Source organism: Ovis canadensis, chromosome 24 (genome assembly GCF_042477335.2).
Source record: "Ovis canadensis isolate MfBH-ARS-UI-01 breed Bighorn chromosome 24, ARS-UI_OviCan_v2, whole genome shotgun sequence".
Lineage (NCBI taxonomy): Eukaryota > Metazoa > Chordata > Mammalia > Artiodactyla > Bovidae > Ovis > Ovis canadensis.
This window is the reverse complement of record NC_091268.1, coordinates 53,721,254-53,738,667: the sequence shown is the minus strand read 5'-3', so window position 1 is coordinate 53,738,667 and position 17,414 is coordinate 53,721,254. Positions and strand designations below refer to the sequence as shown.

General features: G+C 45.6%; 1 protein-coding gene and 1 pseudogene across 1 annotated transcript; both read right to left on the bottom strand.

Annotated features, from left to right (window-relative positions):
- Positions 1-3,904: 3,904 nt before the first annotated feature.
- Positions 3,905-9,137, bottom strand: LOC138428891 (speedy protein E4-like). The gene is made up of 6 exons (XM_069569816.1): positions 9,029-9,137; positions 8,146-8,346; positions 7,306-7,364; positions 6,540-6,625; positions 4,114-4,282; positions 3,905-3,964 (listed from the first exon to the last, which is right to left on the bottom strand). Exons 1-6 carry the CDS (start codon positions 9,135-9,137, stop codon positions 3,905-3,907), a joined length of 684 nt encoding a protein of 227 aa, XP_069425917.1.
- A 6,321-nt stretch (positions 9,138-15,458) lies between these two features.
- Positions 15,459-15,996, bottom strand: LOC138428890 (large ribosomal subunit protein uL11-like; annotated as a pseudogene).
- Positions 15,997-17,414: the final 1,418 nt, after the last annotated feature.

Sequence of the window (17,414 nt, the reverse complement as noted above, 5' to 3'; positions counted from 1 at the left end):
GAGTTGGTGATGGACAGGGAGGCCTGCCGTGCTGCGATTCATGGGGTTGCAAAGAGTCGGACACTACTGAGTGACTGAACTGAACTGAACTGAGCCTAGGATACCTTCCTTTCTCTTCTAGGGAAAAAGAAATCTAGTTTTTCCAAGCCATTGAAAAAATTTTTTTTTAGTCGGCTGCCCTGGGTATTAGTTGCAGCTCACAGGACTTTCAGTCTTTGGTGTGGTACGCAGACTCCTAGTTGCAGCATGTGGGATCTAGTTCCCTGACCAGGGATTAAACCCCAGGCCTCTGGCATTGCGGAGAAGGCAATGGCAACCCACTCCAGTACTCTTGCCTGGAAAATCCCATGGATGGAGGAGCCTGGTAGGCTGCAGTCCATGGGGTCGCTAAGAGTCGGACACGACTGAAGCGACTTAGCAGCAGCAGCAGCAGCAGCTCTTGCACTGAGAGAGCAAATCTCATGGTTTCCTGCCTGCAGATTGATGGTGTTCATTTCAAATTTCCAACAGATGAAAAGAGTGTCATGAACTGATCACTCAGCCCATAACGCGCTCTTCAGTGTGTAGCCCCTTCCTCTACTCCCTTTACAATCCTAGAGCAAAACCTGGGGAAGGGAGAGTTGGTTTTTTGGGACATGAAGCCAACTTCTCTGCAGGGTTGCCGGCTTCCACTTGTCTCTCAGTATTGAATTTTTGAATGAGGTGAGATCTGCCTCATCTTTGATTGCTTTTTCTACATGGAAAATAATTCAGGATTATTTTTCAGAGTTAAGAAATGTGGTTGGGTAATCACAACGCCATTAAGCAACATAACATTTCGTTTGACTGCAAACAGGCAAACCAAACTGGTAATGACCACGCACATCATGACTGTGAAAAGAGTTTCATCTTTATTATATTTCCAGCATTATCCTCTTTAATAATCTAAAATTACATACAAACTCTCAAGACAAGCCAAAAAAATTACAGCTGAATTACCATAATTCAATAATAAGAACTTTAGAAGTTAAAATTGATGTTTACAAAAATTAGGAGGAATGACCCACCTAGCCATAAGTAGAATCGATATATTATGTACATATAATAGATTAAAAACACAAAACCTCTTGAAAATGTATACAAAATTTATTTACCTATACACAACAGCTATAATATTCATCACAAAACTTTGTAGGAATAACATGTTTTCAAAACAAAGACTGTTTCAAAACTATTTAAAGTAGATATATAAAAATAAAATATAAAAATAAATACAATAATTTTACAGGCAACATTCTCAAAATAAGCCAGTGATGATGGCAAACTTTGAGTCATCTATCATGATGCTATGGCTCTAATTTTATATTTTAAAGTAATTCCTTCCTATCCCAAGCCCCTACATTTCACCTTCAGATGAATCTAGACTAGGGCAAACTAGTGTATAAAAATGGGGCCACCAACATCTAACTCAGGGGAGATTTGAATTAATCTGAAAATTGGGGTGGTGCCTTAGGAAAGAAAAGAATCTGAAAAAAACCCTGATTTCTTATTGTCTCGCCAAAGACTCCTGGAAGCACACTCTGCTCCTAGGAGTACGACCGGAAAACTCTCTTCAGTTCATTCTAGAAGATGCTGGATTCTTTCCCATTTTCTGCACAGAGGCTTCTCTTGTCCTTCCTTGCGGCTGTCATCAGTGTCTGAATTGACTTTCCCTTGAAAATCCTCGTCTCCTCTGGGTGACCTGGAAGTGAGAGAGCTAGGGTGTCACATTTCGAAGGGGCGACTCTCCAGATATAAAGATTATTTATGAGCTTTCCTGCTGGTTCAGTAGTAAAGAATCCACCCGCCAATGCAGGGGACATGAGTTTGATCCCTGATCTGGGAAGATCCCACGTGCCAAGGAGCAAGTAAGCCCGTGTGCCACAACTGCTGAGCCTGTGTGCCACAACTGCTGAGCCTGTGTGCCACAACTGCTGAAGCCCGAGCACCTTAGAGCCTGTGCTCCACGAGAGAAGTCACTGCGATGAGAAGCCACACACAGCAACTAGAGAAAAGCCCTCACAGCGACAAAGAACCAGCACAGACAAAAATAAATAACTAAATAAAATTATTACAAAGGTATTATTTACATTCTCAATCCATTCTAACCAGAGTTTAGGCTAATTAATAATCCCAGGTTTACCTCAAATTCTCCATTCTAAACCCCAATCCTGAACCAGTGTTTTCAAGTGTGATTTCTGCACTTTGGTAACCCCAGCTCCAGAAATGTCTGAATACACCTAAGGTCAGGCCCTGGGATTTGCTTTGTGGCCAAGATCCTAGGTGATTCTGCTCAGGCAGCTGGCACTCAGAGAATGCTGCTGTAGTTTTAACTCACCTCGGTCCTTTTGTACCACTCAGAATCTGAACTTTCAACCACGCTACAAACATTACTAAAAAGTCAACATTATGAATCATCAGACCGGATGCCTGATCCCTAATCCTAAGCCTGGACCCTAATGTTTAAAGAATACTTACTCCTAACTTTGGTTAGTGTTGTAGGCTGAATATTGTGTCCGCCTAAAATCCTTACATTGAAATCATCAACCTTAAAGTGATGGTATTGGGCTTCCCCAGTGGCTCAGATGGTAAAGAATCTGCCTGCAATGCTGGAAACCCAGGTTCCATCCCTGGATCAAGAAGATCCTCTGGAGAAGGGAATGGCTATCCACTCCAGTGTTCTTGCCTGGGAAATCCTATGGACAAAAGAACCTGGTGGGCTATAGTCCATGGGGTCTCAAAGAGTTGGACATGACAGAGAGATTAACTTCAGCAAGGTGATGGTTTTTGCAGGTGGGATCTTTGAGAGGTTACTAAGTCATGGTGTAGAGTCCCCATGAATGAGACTACTGCTGTTATAAAAGGGCCCATGGTTTTTGCTGTGTTTAACCCGCTCAACTGTAGTGGTTTGTTTTTTTTTTTTTTTTTTTTGGCCACACTGCGAAAGTACTCGGAAGTACGTGGAACGTCCCAACCAGGAACTGAACTCACGTGCCCTGCATTGAAAGCACTAGACCTAGTCCTAACCACTAGACCTCCAGGGAATATCTCCAGACTGCAGTATTTTGTTAGGGAAACTCAAATGGACTAAGACAGTTAGTTTACAATTTAAGCCAAACTTTTGCTTAATTCTCTGCCCACATCTATAACACCATTGGTAGATCGTAATAAGCCAGGCTGAAGATAGCATTTCTTAACCTTCACTGGTTCTGATAAACTCCCTTGACCAAAAACCTGAGGTGGGAAATGTGTCATTGTACAAGAGGAGTGACTGATCCAGGAGTGGTGAGTCAGAGGAAATAACCACAGGTGATCTGGAGATAAGGAATTTGAAAGTGAATTTGGATGAAATAAAGCTAGCCATAATTTCTCTTTTATTGTTGACCATGTAGGCTGTTCTGTCTAACATCCTATTTGTAGACAATGAATTTGTGGAAGATAGATTCTGAGAGTCGCTATCCCAGAGGGATGGAAGGCCACAGATGAATTAAAAACAGAAACTCAAAACACAATATATGGAAAAAATTAGAAGCATTCACTTTTCACAAAAACCAACATCCCATCAAAGCTGTTATTTGGACCCCATTGTTTTGGGTGAAATGATTGCAGCCAAACCCATGCCTCTGTGACAAGTAGTTTTCCCCGAGGCCTGGCACCCGAGGACCCCACTGTACTTGCATCTGTGTGTGGTGGTCAGTCTGTAGCTGGGAGCTGAGTCAGCGTCTGGCTGTGTGCCCGGCTGGCCTAAGTCCCAGGATGGAAGGTGACGGTGATCCACAATTGGAATCCTCAATGAACAACACATCATTCTGCCTACATCTGCGAGGACACAGACCTACCTTTCCTCGGGCTGGTGATCTCAGGCCCTCGTGGTCCTGTGGGGCCCCTAGGGCAAGAGGGCACGATCTCGATCCCACACCCAGAGCCTCGGGTGAAAAGCTTGGATCTGCAAAGATGAACAGTCCCTTGAAATGATGATGCCTCTCCAAGTCGACCCCTCACCTCCCCTTGTCCAGCCTCCAATTTTTTCCCCCAATCCTCATGATCCCTCCCTTCCTCACCACCCTCACTTCCAAGCCCCCACAGCCCACCTACCTTCTCACACTCTTCCTGTGTGACCCTCATCTTCCAGTTCATGGAACAGATGAATTGGAAAACCAGTTTGTGGAACAAGCGACGCTGGGAGTGGTTCCTTCCATAGAGGAACGAAAAGATGATCTGTTTGGGGGCCCGGTTGTCCTCCTCCATCTTACTGGCCAGGTAGCTGAAAAGACATCAGGCGGCTGTCAGGAGCAGGGCAGGAAGGGCCTCCGCCTGAGGTCAGCTTTCTAGAAAGGATGCGGGCTGAGCATCTTCACACAACCTGCCCAGCCCTCCCCAGCATCCCCAGTCATCAAAGAGCCACTGCTGGGCAGGACCTTCAGAAGGGCATCTCTCACACCTTGTTGATGAGGATGAAATCCAAACCTCTGTTCCTTTCCGTTGGTTTTCTGTACACACACCTGATTCCCTAGGTTGTAGGTACATGTACAGTTCCTGAGGGCTAGAGCTGATCTATTTCTGCATTCATCCCTTTCCTACTAAATGATATGTTTAGGGCTTGGCTCTTATTGATGCATTAACTCAGCAGCCCTTCTTGAGTCTCTCTTCCCATCACCTCATATCCCCTAGCACATTGTTGCTGTTTAGTCACTAAGTTGTATCTGACCTTTTGTGGCCCCATGGACTGTAGCCTCTCAGGCTTCTCTGTTTAGGAGATTTCCCAGGCAAGAATACTGTAGAGGGTTTTCATTTCCTTCTCCAGGGCATCTTCCTGACCCAGGGATCAAACCCAAATCTCCTGCATTGCAGGTGGATTCTTTACCACTGTGCCACTGGGGAAGCCCCAATCACATAGGGTGCCCTTTATAAGGTTTCACTGAATGAATGGAAGAATGTTTTATAGCCAAGTGCAATACAGATTACCTTGGAGACTCACTATAACAAACCGTTGCAAAATGAAAAAGAATTGTGCTGAGGAAAATACCAATGCATTGGTATTTTGACAAGACCTGCCTTCCCCAGTGGTTACTGTAACAGGATTGGGGAAGGGGGAGGGGAGAGAAGAAATGACTATAATGCAAAACATCACATTATAATAGGATTTTAAGGAAAGTGTAAGTAGGATTCAGAAATTAGGGAGCTCAGGCATCATGAAGGTTTTGGTGTTTGAACTCAACTTAAGGATAAGGTCATTTTCTTCAGATAAATGTGTGTGGGAAAGATATCTGGAAAGAAAGCATAAGGATATAAAATAGAAAATAGAGGGAAGGGCATTTGGAGGGAACAGCGAAACAAAGGAATAAAGAATCCGCACAGTAAGCAAGGGTGATGGCAACTGTCGAGAGGGCTGACTTCCAAACCTGAACTCTGGCCTTGATTTTGGTGAGTAATCAGCCAGTGAATACAGGTCATACCCGTGTCTTTAGAAGAATATTCGGGCAAATAAAGCCGACTGGCTTGGGAAAGACTTGGAAGAAACGTCAGTGGGGAGGGTTTTATACCGGATTTCAGCCGTGTAATGAGGACCCCAATCGTGGCCTTTGTCACGGGAACCCAAAAATGGAACATGGTAAGGAGTGAGACAGAAGAATTCAAACCAGAAATGAAACTCTCGGGCCTGTTTACTTGGGGACAGGATGTTGTCAGTTCTTTCTTCCTCTCCTCTTGGCAGGATTTCTTTGTTTCCTTCCGTCTTTTGACTGATATTAGGGTTTGTTTTGACAACAATATAAAAAACATACTTCATATATATATATATGGATCCTACATATACATATGATTTTTTACTTTTATCTAGTTTCACTTTTTCTATTTTATATTCAGTCTTCCCATTTCATTTAGTTTATGTTTTCTAATTTGTCCATTTCGTTTTTTTGATGTTCTGTCTCAAGACTTTATCAAGTGTAGTCGAAAAGCTTTTGCATACATACATATATGTATATTATATGTAAATGTATCTTAGAAAACGTATGAATTTTGGCCTAACAAAATATTTATGACATTTTGACTATACTTGTTTGACTTAGTATGAATAGAATGCTAGATTTCTAATTAAAAAAATAGACAAGCAACAAGAATCAAAGATTTACTGTATAGCACAGGGGTTGACACGGGAGCCTGGTGGGCCCCAGCCCATGGGGTCACAGAGTTGGACACAACTGAGTGACTAACACTGGGAACTACAGTCAAAATACCTTGTAATAACCTTTAACAGAAAATAATCTGAGAAAACGTGTATATGTATAACTGAATAAGCTTGCTGAGCACCTGAAACACGGTAAGTCAACCGTACTTCAATTAAATATATATATTAAGGGAAAAAACATACTTCAATTCAAAAAGAAAGCACTCCACCATAAACAGTACAAACAGGCGTTTTTGTTTTTGTTTTTTAAAGGTGAAAGGGACGAGCCTCATACCTCTCCTTCCACCCTCCCGGGGTGCTGAGCATTGATGGGGAGATAGAGCAAGCTACTCACAGAGCTATGAAGAAATGGATCCTCCGGTATTGCCAGGAGAAGAGGCCGGCTCGGCTGAAATAAGCGATCACCATCGCCAGGAGATACTGACGGACAGAAAGGAAAACAGAGAGAGATCACATCCCAGAAAAGCAAAACCAGAGAAGGGAGTGGCAGGACTTCCCAGGGGGTGCAGTGGTAAAGAAGCCACGTGCCGACGCAGGGGACTCAGGTTCCATCTCTGGGATGGGAAGATGAGAGATGGAAATGGCAACCCACTCCAGTATTCTTATCTGGAAAATCCCGAGCAGAGGAGCCTGGTAGGCTACAGTGCGTGGGGTCTCAAAAGAGTCAACATGTCTTAGCGGCTAAACGGCAACCACAAAGAGCGGGAGGTGGGGACTGGGTGGTGCCCCTTGGAGAAGAGCCCCCGCCGCATGTTGGGTGAGCTTGATTATTTCTGAGGAGGAGAGGACGGAAAGTCCACGATGCTCCCAGGACAGGGGCTGTGGGTTTGAGGGCAGCCAGCACTGGATGGTTTTTGATGAGCTGGAGCAAAGATGAGTCTCCTCTGAGCAGAGCGGGGGACTTAGGTGACCACCAAGTAAGCTCGCCTGGGGCTTAACCCCCAGAGGACACCTCCAGGCCCCCGCAGGGAGTTGCTGACAAGGCATCAGGTTGGAAAGGGGAGTGGAAATCTGGGTTTAGAGAGTACCCCCACCCCACCCCACCCCACCCCACCCCGGACAGGTGCTGGAGCAGGAATCCCTCTCAGGGGATGACTCACCTTGTCAGATACCTTCAGGTTTCTGTCCCAGGCCAGGAATCTCTTAATGACATGATCCTCTGTGAAAAGAGGGCAGATGTTAGACAATAGGAACAGGGCTGCCAGGAGAACATTCCAGAACAAAGAGGGAGAACGATGCCTCCAATGGGGAAATTTTGGGATGTGACTCAGGGTAGGGGGATGGAAGACCTTTCACTGGATGAGGAAAGGGGGTGACTCCCCTTCTAGGGGTGGCAAATGAGAGGGACCAGTGCCCCATCATTATGCGTGCACCACTGCAGAAGCCATCAAGTTATCACAATTTCTCACCTGACAGTCATGTCAGGCACGTAGATTCAAACAGCCTAGATTCAGTGAGGGCTAAGAACTCTCAGGGGGGCAGCTACCAAGTTAACCTCATCTTACAAGACTGTCGTTTCCAAGACTGATCTCTGCTCTGCTGTGCTCTGTCGCTTCAGTCGTGTCCGACTCTTTGCGACCCCATGGACCATAGCCCACCACGCGCTGTCCATGAGATTCTCCAGGCAAGAATACTGGAGTGGGTAGCCTTTCTCTTCTCCAGGGGATCTTCTCAACCCAGGGATTGAACCTGCGTCTCTTGCACTGCAGGCAGAGTCTTTACCACTGAGCCATCAGTATCATTTCTAAGTCTAATCTAATCCTGCCTCATTCCTAAGTGTCCCTGGTGAGTGATCAGTACCGAGTCCCCCAGGGACTGAGAGCTCATCAGCTAGCAGGGAATTCCTCTCCCTTGGAAAAATGTAGTCATTAGAAGTTTGTTTTTTTTTTTTTTTAATTATAGAACAGGAGGTTGCAGGGCTGATGGGGAAGGGTCCTTACCAAGCATCTTGTTGAAGACCATGTGGTGTTCAGGCAGCACCAAAAACACCGGCTGTTTCTTCAACTTCATCCTGAGCCCACTCAGCGACTTCACGATCCAGCTGTCCTGGGCCTCGTCCTCCACCTCTGCTCCAAATGCCGCTGACCACTTCCTCTTATAGCCAGGGCACCAAGGCAGGGAGCTGGAGCTGGCCCAGAGGGCTGAGAAAGGAAAAGAGGGTTAGGAAGCTTTTGATGGGAAGCTTTTGTCTTTGGAATCAGCCACTGGTTCCCCAACCCCTAAACCTTTCCCACTCCCATCCCCAGCTCTCCCCATCCGGCCTCTCCAGTCTCGTACATTGTTGTCCTTTCCACCTTTGTCTGTCGACATCCATCTACCCCTCCCTCCATTTTGGGGGCCATTTTTCCAGTTTCCCAGCCTGAAAATCTCTGCCTCATGGCAGGTAATTTCTTCCACTGTGTTGTTCTAGTCACCAAGTCATGTTTCTCTGTGACCCCATGGACTGTAGTCCATGAGGCTGCTCTGCCCATGGGATTTTCAGACAAGAAACAGGAGTAGACCCAAGTCTCTTGCATTGGCAGGCGAATTCTTTACCACCGACTCACCAGAGAAACAATTTCTCTCACTCAGGAAAAAAAGGAACCCTCTCTTTGTTTCCCCTCTTCCTTTCTTTCACCTTTGGATCTCAGGTCCTAACCTCCTTTCTTGCTTCCCAGGTTTTCTGTGTCTCCAGCTCCTGTCCTCTCCTCCCCAAGCCTCTGACTTTCTGAGTATCTCCTTCCTTCCACACGCACCTTAGACAGGAGCTCCTTCCTCACCTCTGTACCCCTTCCTCCCCAGTGTTAAGCCCCTGAAATTCCTTCTCATGCCCAGCTCGCTCACCTGAGGGTCCTGGGCTTTCTTCACTGACGAACATCACCATGGGGAGCCCCAAGGAGCTGGACTGGGGTCTCTGGTCCTCAAACTGGGAATTCAGGCAAAAACTGGCCATGATTTCTCCCGAACCCTTCTTCCACGCAACCTAGACTCTGTTCTGTCTTAGCTCTTCTGGATCCTGGCCAAACGCAAGCGTGGTGTCCCTTCTTCAAGCTGAGGATGAACTGGGAGTGGAGGATGTTCCGGGAGATGCTGCTGTCCACCTCCACCACCGAGCACTATGGGAGTCTGCTCTTCCAATCAGGAAGGTCAGAAGCCTCTGACGTCAGTGGTCATTCCAATCCGGCAACCAGCTTGAAGAAAAACACAAGTAACTTTGACCGAGGCGTCCACTTCTCCTGGAGATTAAGGGGAAATTCTATCTCCTGCTACTGACCCAACTCCTGACCATCCCCCAAAACCATTCTTCAGGTGTTGGATTCCCTGTTCATCCCTTCCCAGCGGGCTTGCCCTCTTTCAGGGCACAGTTGAGTGTATCAGACACTTCTGTTTTGTGCGACCATTGCCAATGTCATCTCCAAAATGTGTTCATCTTCCCAAACTGAAACTTGGTCCCCAGTAAACACTAACGCCCCATCCTCCGCCTCCAGCTCCTGGCACCCATCCTTCTACTTTCCGTCTCTTTGAACCTGACCCCTCCAGGGAGTTCATAGAAGTGGAATTGTATAACATTTGTCCATTTGTATCTGGCTGATTCACTGAGTGTAACATCTTCAAGGTTCACCCTTGTGGTAGCCTAAATCAAAATTTCCTTCTTAGACCCCCAAAGCTGGTGTGGATGGAACACACTAGGCAAGAAGGAAAGAAAACTCTGGCTCTGAGGTCGTTGTGATGTATCCTGAGTGCAATGGGAAACCAGTGAAGGAGAGGAGCCATGGTCCAATTTGCATCAAAAGGGAAAAAATTAATGTCGCCTGCTATGTTAATGGGTGGGGTGGAGGGAACCCCCTGGTGGTCCAGGGGTTAGGACTCTGTGCTCTCACTGCTGAGGCTGAGTTCAACCCCTCGACGGGGAACTGAGACCCCACAAGATGTGAAAAAATGGGGGTGGAGACTCAGCAAGAGTTGGAACTAGGGAGACCCAGATGTGGTTAGGAGTTGGGGGGTGGGTAAGTCCAGAAAGGGGATGTCTGAAAAGATGGAGAGAAGTCATCAGGTTCCAGGCATCTGGAGGAAGAACCAGCAGGTCTCTTTGGGGGATCAGACATGGGGGAGGCTGGAGGACTGTAGTCCTCTAGCCTCTGTGTCCTTGCACATGCGTACGCCTCTTCTGCACGCGGGCATTCTGAGTCGCTTCAGTTGTGTCTGACTCTTTGCAACACCATGGACTGCAGCCCACCAGGCTCCTCTGTCCATGGGATTCTCCAGGCAAGAATACTGGAGTGGGGTGCCATGCCCTCCTTCCTGACCCAGGGATTGAACCTGCATCTCTTCCATCTGCTGCTTTGGCAGGCAGGTTCTCTACCGCTAGCACCACCTGGGAAGCCCCTTATGCCTCTCCTGCTGAAACTTGTTTCTACAGAGAAATACTAACTCTTCCTCTTAAAAGTGGAATTATCGAATTTTCACTGTATGTAAAAAGAAATATCAAATATCATTAAATAAATAAGTGAATGCTCTCTGTATAGATTTTTAAAGTTTCCTTCCCTTTTATGGATTAATTGTATCAACATACACACTACATTTTCTTTACCCATTCATCTGTCAACAAACACTTGGGTTGTTTCACAACTGTGGCTCTGAGCCCTGCTTTTGAATTATTGTTTGGACTTTGATGAGAAGTACCTCTGTTGTTCAGGACGTGCCCAAAGTTTTATTTTGTATTTTGATCACTTACGTGTTTCTAGTTGGTCATCTAGAGTCAGAGCAGTTCATCGAAGGTGTGGAGACCGTCTCCCTGGGTTGCTCTCCACGACTTTCCGAGATGGACTAGGTCTCAGAGGCCGTGCAAACCATGTCTGGGTTCCTCCGCAGCTGCCACTGGACTGGTTCTCCTCACTTGGGCACTGCTGGGAGCAGCATGGCTGCTTGAGGACCTGTGTCCTTCTGCTGGGACGATGTACAATTGTTAGGAGGCAAATGAGTTCAGGTTTGCATCCACTAGGCTTTCACCCGTCAACGCTGATTAGGTCTCCCCATAACAAAACAGAAATTCACTCTCTCTCCCGGTTAACAAGCTTTCAAATATTAGAAGATTGGTTTTCTGTCTTCCGGTTATGAACAGCAAAATGCCTTGATTGTTTAATCTAATCTTCAAATCTGGATTTGCATAATCCAATCTTCCCCTGCCCACCTTGCCCAATCAGGTTACAATTGTGTGGGGTCTGTTGCTATGTTGACCAAAAATGGCATAAACTACCCAGATTGAATCTGCTGCTGTAACTAAGCAGAACCTCAGGGTCTTCCGGGATGAATTCTCCTCCTGTCTTCCCCTGCATTTTGTCGTTAGAAAATTTTAGCCTCCTAGGCCTTCTCCAAGTTCCAAAGAATAAAGCTAATCAAAGAAGTGAGAACAGGCATAAAGAAAGAAAAACAGCCAAAAAGAGACAAAATAATAATAGTTTAGCCATTAAACAAAGTCAGTGTCCTTTAGCTCCTCCTCAAGGGGGATAGATAATATTCTGGGCCAAGCCCTGTGAGGTGTTTCACAGATACTGAAAACTCCATCAGGTGGAAGAAGTTACAAGCATGTAGACCCCAGACCAGCAGGAACCAGAAGGTTAATGATGTTGACTCCTGGTTACCTCAACACCAGCCAGTCAGAGGAAGGTCCACAAGCTAATCACACAACCCCACAATCACCCCTCCCCGACTCTTTTTCCTTCACTTGAATTTTTAAATTTTATATTAGAGTATAGTTGATTTATAATGTTGTCTATGTTTCAGTTATACATTTATATATATCTATTCTTTTTCTCAGATTCTTTTCCCCTACAGAATTTTTTTTTCCCCTATGTTGTGCAGCTTGTGGAATCTCAGTTCTCTGACCAGGGACTGAACCTGGGCCACAGTGGTGAAAGCCTGGAATCCTAACCACTAGGCCACCAAGAAACTCCCTAGGTTATTACAGAATATTGTGTAGAGTTCCCTGTGCTGTACAGTAGGTTCTTGAGGATTGCCTATTGTTTCGGCCTTACCGTGTGGCGTGCGGGAATTGTCGTTCCCTGACCAGGGAGCAAACCCGCACCTCCTGCACTGGGGGTGAAGAGTCTTAACCACTGGCCTACTGGGAAAGTCCTGATTGTCCATTTTATATGTCATAGTGTGTATATTTTAACCCCGAACTCCTAATTTGTCTCTCCACCCCTCACAGTTCCCCTTTGGTAACCATAAATATGCCAGCAAATTTGGAAAACTCAGCAGTGGCCACAGGACTGGAAAAGGTCAGTTTTCATTCCAATCCCAAAGAAAGGCAATGCCAAAGAATGTTCAAACTACCACACAATTGCACTCATCTCACATGCTAGTAAAGGAATGCTCAAAATTCTCCAAGCCAGGCTTCAGCAATACGTGAACCATGATCTTCCTGATGTTCAAGCTGGTTTTAGAAAGGCAGAAGAACCAGAGATCAAAATGCCAACATCCGCTGGATCATGGAAAAAGCAAGAGAGTTCCAGAAAAACATCTATTTCTGCTTTATTGACTATGCCAAAGCCTTTGACTGTGTGGATCACAATAAACTGTGGAAAATTCTGAAAGAGATGGGAATACCAGACCACCTGACCTGCCTCTTGAGAAATCTGCATGCAGGTCAGGAAGCAACAGTTAGAACTGGACATGGAACAACAGAATGGTTCCAAATAGGAAAAGGAGTACGTCAAGGCTGTCTATTGTCACCCTGCTTATTTCACTTCTATGCAGAGTACATCATGAGAAACGCTGGGCTGGAAGAAGCACAAGCTGGAATCAAGATTGCCAGGAGAAATATCAATAACCTCAGATATGCAGATGACATCACCCTTATGGCAGAAAGTGAAGAGGAACTAAAAAGCCTCTTGATGAAAGTGAAAGAGGACAGTGAAAAAGTTGGCTTAAAGCTCAACATTCAGAAAACCAAGATCGTGGCATCTGGTCCCATCACTTGATGGCAAATAGATGGGGACACAGTGGACACAGTGTCAGACTTTATTTTGGGGGGCTCCAAAATCACTGCAGATGGTGACTGCAGCCATGAAATTAAAAGACGCTTACTCCTTGGAAGAAAAGTTATGACCAACCTAGATAGCATATTCAAAAGCAGAGACATTACTTTGCCGACGAAGGTCCGTCTAGTCAAGGCTATGGTTTTTCCTGTGGTCATGTATGGATGTGAGAGTTGGACTGTGAAGAAAGCTGAGTGCTGAAGAATTGATGCTTTTGAACTGTGGTGTTGGAGAAGACTCTTGAGAGTCCCTTGGACTGCAAGGAGATCCAACCAGTCCATTCTGAAGGAGATCAGCCCTGGGATTTCTTTGGAAGGAATGATGCTAAAGCTAAAACTCCAGTACTTTGGCCACCTCATGTGAAGAGTTGACTCATTGGAAAAGACTCTGATGCTGGGAGGGATTGGGGGCAGGAGGAGAAGGGGACGACAGAGGATGAGATGGCTGGATGGCATCACTGACTCTATGGACATGAGTCTGAGTGAACTCCGGGAGTTGGTGATGGACAGGGAGGCCTGGCGTGCTGCGATTCATGGGGTCACAAAGAGTCGGACACTACTGAGTGACTGAGCTGAACTGAACTTAGCCATAAATTTGTTTTCTATGTCTGTGAGTCCATTTCTGTTTTGTAAATAGTTCATTTGTATCATTTTTTAAGATTCTACATAGAAATGGTATCATATTTTACTTGACTTTCTCTTTCTGCCTTACCTCACTTAATATTATGATATCTAGCTCCACCCATGGTGCTGCAGGTGACATTGTTTCATTCTTTTTAAAGGTTTCCTAACGTGCCATCGTGTACATGCACCACATCAACTTTATCCATTCACCTGTTGACGGACGTGTAAGTTGCTTCTCTGTCTTGGCTACTGTAAATAACATGGCTATGAACATAGAGGTGCACGTATCTTTTTGAGTTATGGGTTTCTCCTGATATATGCCCAGGAGTGGGATTGCTGGATCACATAGTAGCTCTATTTTCAGTTTTTTAAGGGCCTTCCCCACTATCCTCCATAGTGGCTGCACCTTATATTCCTACCAACAATCACACCCCATCTTTAAAAACTCTTCCCTGAAAGTCACTGGGGGAGTTGGGGCCTGTTGACCATTAGCTGCCTGGACTCCTTGCTTGTCACTTTGTTCCACTTTCCTTCCTCACGACCCAGTGTCAGGAGACTGGCTTTACTGTGTGCATGTGAGCAGACTCAAGATTTGTTCAGTAACAGTGTATTCAGGGGGAAAAGCAGAACTATCACTTCTCCTCTTCTCTCTCCCTCCTATGAATGCAGTTTAAGATAACTGCACTGCAGTGTGAAATGAAAGTGCTTTGTCAATACAATCCTTTCAGCTGAGAATCACATGGAGAAAATAATAAACAGATGCCAGGACCCAGGCTCACCGATTCTAATTCCACAGCACTGAGCTAGAGCCTAATTTGAACTTTCTTGTTGACACGCTTCTGATGGAAATCTCTGGGTGAGATGAGCTGCCCAGGCTGGTGCAATTGCTGTTATTCAGTCCCTAAGTTGTGTCTGACTCTTTGTGACCCCAAGGACTGTAGTCCACCAGGTTCCACTGTCCATGGGATTCTCCAAGCAAGAATACTGGAATGGCTTGCCCTTTCCTTCTCTAGAGGATATTCCCAGATCAGGGATCGAACCCACCTCTCCTGCATTGGCAGGTGGGTTCTTTACTAGTAAGCCACCGGGGAAGCCCCGCTGGTGCAGTAGGAAGTCCTGAAGAAAGCATGTCACCATTGAATGAAATAAGCGGGAAGGGGTGAACCATGACCTGGACCCTAACACGGAAGGGTTGTGGCCAAGCGGTGGGTCCAGGGCTGAGCAAATATATGAACCAGCTTCTAGTGCTCCTGCCAACAGGTCCACGACAACCCCTCAAGCTGCCTCATGCTGCAGTGGATAAGCAGAGCCAGGATCGGAGTTCCTGACAAGCACCTACCTGGTACCTACCTAGTGTATATGTAGTGAAGAAATTGCCCCCTCCACCTGCAGCAGATCTTCCCCTACAGCTCTTGGAGAGACCCACTCCTGCCAACGGCCCAATTTGGACTTGCAACCTGCGGAACTGTCAGACAATTCATTTCTGCTGTTTAAGCCTGCTGGTTTGGCATACTTTGTGACACAGCCCTAGAACACTGCCACAACCAGGATTTTATTGTTGTTGTTTTTGCCTTGTTTTTACTTTGGCTGTGCTGGGTCTTCATTGCAGCTCTATGGGGCCTTTAGTTGTGGCACGAGGGCTGGAAGTTTGCCAGGCTCAAGCTGAGAGCACTCAACTGCACCACTGTTGATATCATCTATGATGTCATGGGGGTGGCAGCCATCAACATTGCAGCCCACAGACTGGGCAATCCCCAGGATCTCTTTAATGGTTCCAGAGAGTTTTCTAGCTAGAGATCGATGATGCATCTGCCTGGCAATGGTGACCATCTCATTAAAACCGATGTTTCCACTGTATCTAGTGTTTTTCTGCTTCTTCCTGTCTCTTGGCAGTTCCTTGAGGGCTTCAGAAGTTCCATAAGAAGTAGAAGGTACCACTCAATCTGGGCTTGTCTGCTCTGAATGATCAGTTTCACTGTATCCTCAGACCCTTCCAATCACCAGTTGCCTTGGTGATGTCATCACCAGCCTCTTTTGCAGACAGACCCTGGGGCCAGTCTTGGGGGCCAGGGCAGACATGGTACCGACCTCCCCTCTGTGCACCTCATTATATGACTCTGATCTTGTTGGTGTTGAATTTAGGCGGCATGATGGAGGCAGATGGTGTCAAAACAACGTGGATTTCTGATGACCCAAGGAAGCAGCTCTTTGCCTCCTCCAAGCTGAAAATGTTGTCAAGTTTTTTCACAGAAGACAAATTACTGTTATCTTAAACATGTATGCAATGTATTCTATCTCCTGAGCTATATAAACAGATGACGTTCATCTCATTTACACAAATAGTGGTTCCCTTGTGATGCACAGCACAGCCTGCTTTTTTTTTTTGGCCAGTCCCACAGCATGCCAGATCTTAATTCCTCCAGGAGGGACTGAACCTGAGCCCCCTATGTTTGGAGGGCAGAGCCCACCAGGGAAGTCCCACAGCCTGCTTTCATGGTTATTCAACAATAAAACTGTTTTGTTTATTTCTACATCTGGGAAGAGGATTTTCTGGATTGGCAGAAGATTTTATTTTTAATTTTACCCATACCAGCTTTGGAGAAGTAACTGGTCGAGAACATGGTTACATGATTTCACCCCCAAAATAGTGATAAATCATTGTCCTTATGATTCTATTTTTGAAAAATGATATTTTTATCTAACATAAACAATATCCTGTTAAAAAGGTAAGCTCGCAGGTATCCGTTTTCTTTTTTCAATTTGTATGTCCCTGGTGGTGCAGAGGTTAAAGCGTCTGCTTGCAGTGTGGGAGACCTGGGTTCAATCCCTGGGTTGGGAAGATCCCCTGGAGAAGGAAATGGCAATCCACTCCAGTATTCTTGCCTGGAGAATCCCATGGACGGAGGAGTTTGGTGGGCTACAGTCCACGGGTGGCACAGTCGGACATGACTGAGCGACTTGACTCTCACTTTCACTTTCTGATTTTTCTACTGTTTTTAATGCATTGATTGTGTAATCTAGAAAAGCTACAATTTCTATTCTCTTTTCCTTCCTTGGAGAAACCATATGCCCATGATTGAACATTTATTATCATGGCTAAACATTTATTATATCCTAGCATTTTAATGAAACATAGTATTTCAACAGTTAAAACTGGACATGGAACAGACTGGTTCCAAACAGGGAAAGGAGTATGTCAAGGTTGTATATTGTCACCCTGCTTATTTAACTTATATGCAGAGTATATCATGTGAAATGCTGGGCTGGATTAAGCACAAGCTGGAATCAAGATTGCCAGGAGAAATATCAATAACCTCAGATATGCAGATGACACCACCCTTATGGCAGAAAGTGAAGAGGAACTAAAAAGCCTCTTGATGAAAGTGAAAGAGGACAGTGAAAAAGTTGGCTTAAAAGTCAGCATTCAGAAAACTAAGATCATGGCATCTAGTCCCATCACTTCATGGCAAATAGATGGGGAAACAATGGAAACAGTGACAGACTTTATTTTGGAGGGCTCCAAAATCACTGCAGACGGTGACTGCAGCCATGAAATTAAAAGACACT

Excerpts from the sequence above, each read along its gene's own strand:
- LOC138428891 (XM_069569816.1), bottom strand. The coding sequence starts at position 9,137 with ATGGCCAGTTTTTGCCTGAATTCCCAGTTTGAGGACCAGAGACCCCAG. Across the intron at positions 6,626-7,305 it reads ACCTGAAGGTATCTGACAAG|TATCTCCTGGCGATGGTGAT; the intron begins GTGAGTCATCCC and ends TCTGTCCGTCAG. Across the intron at positions 3,965-4,113 it reads CACAGGAAGAGTGTGAGAAG|ATCCAAGCTTTTCACCCGAG; the intron begins GTAGGTGGGCTG and ends TCATCTTTGCAG.